Source organism: Pinus tabuliformis, chromosome 7, assembly GCF_031772625.1.
Source record: "Pinus tabuliformis cultivar Carrire ecotype Pingquan chromosome 7, CPIR1, whole genome shotgun sequence".
Classification (NCBI taxonomy): domain Eukaryota; kingdom Viridiplantae; phylum Streptophyta; class Pinopsida; order Pinales; family Pinaceae; genus Pinus; species Pinus tabuliformis.
In genome coordinates, this window is record NC_142293.1 from 1,542,201,133 (window position 1) to 1,542,208,527 (window position 7,395).

At 37.3% G+C, this 7,395-nt stretch overlaps 1 protein-coding gene across 1 annotated transcript; it reads right to left on the reverse strand.

Annotated features, from left to right (window-relative positions):
- Positions 1-4,799: 4,799 nt before the first annotated feature.
- On the reverse strand, positions 4,800-5,760 carry LOC149253772 (protein LURP-one-related 6-like). The gene is made up of 3 exons (XM_089456927.1): positions 5,485-5,760; positions 5,147-5,398; positions 4,800-5,072 (listed from the first exon to the last, which is right to left on the reverse strand). Exons 1-3 carry the CDS (start codon positions 5,722-5,724, stop codon positions 4,938-4,940), a joined length of 627 nt encoding a protein of 208 aa, XP_089313053.1. The 5' UTR covers positions 5,725-5,760; the 3' UTR covers positions 4,800-4,937.
- Positions 5,761-7,395: the final 1,635 nt, after the last annotated feature.

Here is a 7,395-nt window from a genome sequence, read left to right on the forward strand (position 1 = left end):
GGAAGAACAGAACGATCGTGGGTGCTGCACGGGCGATGTTGCATGATCAGGGCCTACCCCTTCACTTGTGGGCGAAAGCATGCAATACTGCAGTATATGTGCAGAACAGTTGTCCTCACAGGATACTTGGCATGAGTACACCCGAGGAGGCTTATTCTGGTAAGAAGCCTGATCTTTCGCATTTGAGGATTTTTGGTGCTAACGTTTACATGCATGTGACGAAGGATGCCAGGAAGAAGCTGGAGCAGACCGCAGAGGTTGGGATATTTGTGCGATACACTAATACGCCCCACAACTATCGTGTGTATTTGCCAGACAATGGCAACACTATTGTGCGACGGGATATAAAATTTTAGGAGGAGAAAGCCATGAAGTGTTCGCTTGAGAGGGAGCCACACTTGCATTCAGATGAGGAGCTATTAGTTCCTAAGGATGAGCTTCAGGACGTGGATCAGTCACAGGACGAAGTTCATGGAGTGGAAGAGACCACTCATGCAGCGCCAACCATCAGAGGGCGAAAGCACTTGATAGAAGCTGAGCGACTGGCTCAAGATGCAGAGAAGGTTGTAGGACCACCTACAGCTCAACGTAGACAGAGACAGTCACCTGATCGGTACACTGGACACATGGCTCTTGTGAGCAAATGTGTTGTGAATGAGTCATCCTCTTTCGAGGAAGTTGTGGAGGATCCCACATGGGTAGATGCCATGGTGGAAGTGTATGATTCGATTGTCAGAAACAGTGCATGGGAGATTGTCCCAAGACTGGAAGGGAAATCAGTGGTGGGTTCGAGATCGATCTACAAAGTTAAGCAGGCAGCTGACGGGAGTGTGGAGAAGTACAAGGCAAGATTTGTTGCCCGAGGCTTTTCACATTAGAGGGGATCGATTATGAGGAGACCTTTGCACCTGTCGCAAGGTATTCTTCCATACGGACGATTCTTGCTCTCTCAGCGCAGATGGGGTGGCACATTGATCAGATGGATGTGAAGACTGTGTTCCTCAACGAAGTCATTGAAGAGGAGGTGTACATAAAGCAGCCCGAAGGTTTCGAGATCTTCAGCAGCGAGTCGCATGTGTGCAGGCTCAAGAGAGCGTTGTATGGGTTGAAACAAGCACCACGTGCTTGGTACACACGGATAGACAGTTATTTCACCGGACTTGGATTCTCCAAGAGTGAGGCGGATCCTAACCTATACTAGATTGTGGTGGAGGGTAAGTTACTTATCATTGTACTTTATGTAGATGATTTGATTCTAACAGGTGATGAGCTATTGATACTTTCATGCAAGGATGATCTTGCTAAGGAGTTTGAGATGAAGGACTTGGGCCTCCTTCATTATTTCCTGGGTTTGGAAATTTGGCAGCGCAGTGATGGACTATTTGTTTCTCAGGGTAAGTATGCTCGGGAGATACTGGAGAAGTTCAACATGCATGGCTGCAAGCCTGTTGATACTCCTCTTCCTGGAGGTTGGAGGAAGGAGGATGCTACTTCAGCAGAGGTAGTGGATGCCACTGTCTATCGACAGTTCGTGGGGTCGCTTATGTATCTGGTCAATACACAACCCGATATATGCTATGCTGTTAACCAGCTTTCACAAGCTATGGTTAAGCCAACCAAGCTCTTCTTGAAGGCAAGCAAGCATGTATTGTGTTATCTGAGAGGCACATCGGGATATGGTTTGTGGTACAGATAGGAGGATGAGGTGAAGCTATGTGGCTTCACGGATGCAGATTGGGCAGGGAGCCCAACGAACAGAAAGAGCACATCTGGAGGGGTCTTCAGTATCGGGTCGACAGCAGTTTCTTGGTACAGCAGGAAGCAGAGATCTGTGGCACTCAGTTCAGCAGAGGCCGAGTATATGGCAGCAAGTTTGGCTGCATGCGAGGCTATATGGATGAGGAAGATCCTGGTCGGGTTGTTCGGTTCATACTTGGAGCCTACTGTGATTTATTGTGATAACCAGAGTTGCATTAAACTCTCGGCTAATCCAGTATTTCATGATAGATCTAAGCATATTGACATCAGGTACCATCATATCAGAGATTGTGTGCAGCGGAGAATCATGTTAGTTTCATACATTCCAACGGAGGATCAGGATGCTGATATCTTGACGAAGGCGCTCTCCAGGTTTGAAGTTAGAGAACGGACTTGATAAATACAAAATTAAGATAGATTTAGGCTAATTTTATCTAAGATAGCTATTCAAATATTTTATTTTATAATTAATTTTTTATTTGTTTTTATACCTATAAATATATATGAAATTGATATTACTAGAAATTGCACCAGATGTTGCAAAGGAAACTTCGTAAGGCATAAATTTCAGAAAAATCTTGAGATATAGAAGATCACTGAATATAAAAATTAGTAAACAAAATGTAAATTTTAGAAAAATCTTGAGATATAGAAGATCACTGAATATAAAAATTAGTAAACAAAATGTCATTCAAAGCTAGAAGATCAAGAGAAATCATTTAGATTATGCCAAATTTACAGATTCTATAACCTTTCCAACATAGAATGCCTCCCAATCTTCAAAGATGCTCTTTGAAGTTCCAATAACAAATATTTGATCAAAAAGATGCTCTTTTTCAATATTGAACTTTATCACTTGATCAAAAGCTTATATTCTTTTAGCACTTGCTCTAAAGGTGATTGGATTTGCCTTTGGAATTAAAAGTAAAATAATTCAGAAAAATGTGTAATTCATTTAAGTATAAATATAAAATTGAAATGAAATACAACATTTAAAAAATATTATTGATAACAAAAATATTCAATTTTGATCAAGTAAAATATCCCATTATAAAATCTTAAGTAATATTGATGTGTATTTGAAAATATATTAATCACTAAAATAAAATATAAAATTTTAATATAATTCATATAGTTTATAAGTAAAATGTTGTAATGCCCATATTAAATAAAAAAAAAAAAATTGAAAAAATAGGTGTCCAAATAGAAGGATAAATTAAAGCGACTTTCCATGCAAAGAAGAAGGATAAATTAAAGCGACTTTCCATGCAAGTGCTTGTGCAGCGTACTATCCGCCATGGACTCGTAGACCAGCAACTGCTTGTCATTTTCCTCGCAGTACCTCAAGGGATTCAGCAAGTGTGGGTGGTTTAGATGTGACAAGGTCAACTTCATCGTGAAATTCCTTGGATTATTTCTGCACATCCGTAGCCACGATCGCGCACTTCACAGCAATGACACAGTCGTCGGATAGCACCTCGGTGAAAACGCAAGAGTAGGTTCAGCAGCCTACCTCGGTGTCTTTCTGGAACGACCTGTGGCTCTCTCGAGCTCCTCGTAGCTGAAGACCTGCACGCAACAAATCTTATCTCGCTGCAGGTTCTCGGACACTTGGATGTCGTCGGATGTAGACTTGCTCTTGCAGGTGGTTGTAGACTTACTCATAAACATGATCCCCATCCCCATGGCCATCTCTGCAACAATTATGGGAGTCCGAATTGAGGAACGCTTCTTGGCCCGGACAGTTGATGAATCCACCCCGCCTCGGAGCAGGGCCTGGTTCCAGCGCAAGCCGAGCAATTGTATATGCATTTCCGGTCACCGGCCGGACTACAACCCAAAGACTGACACATTCCAGTGAGACTGATACATTCCAGCGAGGCACTCATGGCTATACGGCACACAGAGCTTTAACGATCTCTGACAAATACTCTGGTACACCGGAGACGATGACGAATATTCATAAGTTTCGTAGAGAATTGCAACGAACTAATATTGTTTTTCCCATAGAGAATTGCAACGAACTAATACCGTTTTTCAATCCCATGGTCAAGGTTATTTCTATCGTCTAACACTTAAATCAAAGGCACAGAAAGACAAGGTGACATAGGAGGGAGTTTATTTCAGGGAGGAACTCCTTACCACATAAAAATATATTAATTAACATAAATATTTAAATATTTTATTTTAATGTAAAAGAATATTTTCTTTAATAGTAGGAAAATTTCTGGCAGCTATCTGCCAATACAAGTTGGTTCCTCACCATTATTCAAGTAAAGTCATATCTCTTAGAATGACTTGTTGGTGGTTTCTCAAATGACAAGTTTTCACTTATTTCCGATACTTTTGAATACGCCTGGATCTTAAATCTTAAATTAGAGGAAAACAAGTTTTTAATCTATACCCTATATATATAACAAATCTCACTTGTATAATAATAATAAATATATAACAAATCTCACTTGTATAATAATAATAAATATTGATTATATATATATATATATATATATATATATATTTTAGAGGAAAACAAGTTTTTAATATATACCTTACATATATAACAAATTTCACTTGTATAATAATAATAAATATTGATGATGTATAATATTTATATATATATAGATATATTTTTTTTTAAAGAAATATAAACGGATAGATCTTTCCTGTCTAGCTCTAGGCTAGAGCTTTTTATGCAAATATAAACATGAGAATTTTCATGGTCTCTTCTCCGATAAGACGTTTACTTAATTTGTTACAGTAATGTTCTCTGGAACCTTATTTCTTTTCATTTGAAATGAATCGATTTTCCGAGACAGCGATGGATTTAGACCATAGAACGGAAGTTGTACAATATTTAGAAGTAAAAATAATCACGATGGTGTCTTACACACGTAAATTTAGTAGTAGAGATTTGTATTATATTTTTCTCAAAACATTTATTTCCTTCCCATACCAATCAATATCTACAAAACTTCAACTCCAACTACCGTACTCGCATGTTTGCGATATTTATTTACCCCAATTCCCATCACACTTAATTCCAGAGCACATTACATTAATGTAAAAATCAGAACACGGCCTACTCAGAAATGGCTACAAATGTTAGGTTAAACACCAACAGCTTTAAAACCGAGTATTCCTTATCTACAGTTTGTTTCATGGAGTATCTGTTAATACTGTCAGTAGCCATGATCTTCTTCACTAAGTTTGTCAAGAATAGCAATCACTCCAAAAACGAATGCTTGATCAACTCCTGCTCCCACTGCAACGCTGTATATGTCCTTCACATCCGTAAATGCAGTATTCACAAACACCTGCAAACCATTCAATATTTGGATCATTTATATGAATAACCAAGCAGAAAGCAAGAGAAAGATAATGGGCCCACCTCTGCAGCAATTGCACCGGAATGATCGTAGATGCTACAGTCTCGTTCAGTGAAACTACCCACAATCTTGTAGTCCCACCCTCTTTTATTCTTCTCTGAAATTGTGAGGGAAACCTTAATGGGGTCGTCCTTCTGGCAACAACTCACGGCCGAAGCGATGACCTTAAAAATGGGTTTCTGGTGCTCATCTATCTCGTCCTTCACGAACCCTTTCCATTGAGTTCGAAAGCAGAACACCTCCACGAGACCCACCTTGAAAATGCATATATACAACCTTAATTTTTCCAAAATTATTATCACTTTCGAAAAATCAATTGGGTGCTTTCCAGACATATTACCTTGCGTTTCAGGGAGAGTACAGAATTCCCTTCCCCGTCTTTAAGAAGAGCTTCGTTTTTAAACAGTGGACCGCATCCCTCCACTCTGAATACTTCGCCGCCTCCACAGTTCATGACCACAAAGCCGCCGCCATTAACAGCGCACGGCCTGTTTCTCACAATGAATTGTGTTTGTGAAGTGCAGCAGAAGTGTTTGCTAACTACAGGCAGAATAGTCACAGTACCACCGTTTCCATTCATATTTTCAGTTCTCAGCTGCTTATCACATTCATCTATCAGCTGCTCATGGGGATTAAATAGAGGCCAACATACTTCATTTCTCTACGGCAATTCTGCTTTACAAACTTGGAAGTTAAGTAACCTCTAAAATATAAAATTCTCTGTAAGTTTTCATTACCCTATGAGATCGGTAAAATATTGCACGAGGTATAGGTATAGGTATAGGCATAGGTATTGCGTATCGGTTACATGTTTCGCTTTGTTTTATAATTTTTTAACGTAGAAGAAACGAAGAATCGCAGAAATGTGGACTTATCGAGCCAGCTTTCTAAGTCTACCCTGAATTGTCAAATCACGGGCTCTGCGTCATAATCAATGTTCAGTGGCTTTTGAATCAAATACAGTTTCTTGACAAAATATGTTTCTATTGTGCACGCGCTTCAATTTTCTTAGGGGAGTCATTTTCACCAAACTAATCTATTAAAAGAAAAGTAGCTAAAAAGTAACATAATTATTAGTTACAATTAAAAATCTGCTCATGGATTTGAAAGCCCCCAGAACAAGTCAAAAGTATAATGCCAACCGCATAAAGTTCACCATTTATCCACTAACCATGATTAAATTATAAGTGACCCTTAAAATGGCGGTATCTGAATATCAATCTGATAATATTTAATATTTAAATTAATTTATTTTTATTATTTAATTAAATTTCATTATTTTTTTTTGTAAATTTAGTAAAAAAAATAATTTTCGAATGATTCAGAGTAACACAATATTAAAACCCAAAATCAAATTTCATTATTATTTATATTAATTAAAATAAATTAATATTTAAATTAAATACATAGATTAAAAAAAATAATAATAATATTTATGTGTAAAGGCTCTAGAGTATGTTTTAAGTGGTGGGTCGTTGAAGTCACAGTGTAGAAACTTGAGAAGAAACTAATGTATAAAGTACCAATAACTAATGAAGCTAAGAAACTCAAGTTAAATGTGCCTTCAACATATTCTCCAAAGTTGAGATATATATTGAAAATTTTAATAAAGAATTACAACCCCATAGGGTTGAGAAAACTATTAAAAGGTTTAATAAAGTAATACCACTTTTGGCAGCCCCACAAAGTCGCATGTTTTTCCCAAAAAGGATATCCGGTAAAATTATTTTTTGATTGAAAAATAGGATAAGAAAATAGTTGGGAAGCAAACGTGTTGTTCACTCTACAAGTAATGATTATTATAATCAATTTTTGAAATGGTATTTTATAGAAAAAATTGATCAGTAATATAAAAGGGTTTTTTTGGTTGAGTTACCTAAACGAAATTACTATTTCAGATACACTAATTAGCTGAAAATTTAATCATTGGCAAAATATTTTTATCGCTATAAGATTTCAAGGGAAGGCGAACCCCTTTAAGAAGCTATATAAGTCTAATTACAATTGTACATAGTACATCATATGCTGCAGCGCAGCCTTTGCAGAATTCGATACTGATCGGGGCGTGAAAACCGACCGCTTCTACCGTCCCAACATACACTCATGTGTATATCACTATAAGATTTCATGTATACGGTCTATTATTTTTTCTATTTCACTATTAAAAAACAATTTTTGTGAGTTTGGATATTATGAACTAATAAAAATATTTATATTATTTTATTCTTTCGTTAAATATTGATGATTTATC

What these genes read in the sequence shown, in the direction of transcription:
- LOC149253772 (XM_089456927.1), bottom strand. Translation starts at nt 5,724, where the DNA reads ATGAATGGAAACGGTGGTACTGTGACTATTCTGCCTGTAGTTAGCAAA. An exon ending in TACTCTCCCTGAAACGCAAG is followed by an intron (nt 5,399 to 5,484) that starts GTAATATGTCTG and finishes TGCATTTTCAAG; the next exon opens with GTGGGTCTCGTGGAGGTGTT. An exon ending in CCGGTGCAATTGCTGCAGAG is followed by an intron (nt 5,073 to 5,146) that starts GTGGGCCCATTA and finishes AATGGTTTGCAG; the next exon opens with GTGTTTGTGAATACTGCATT.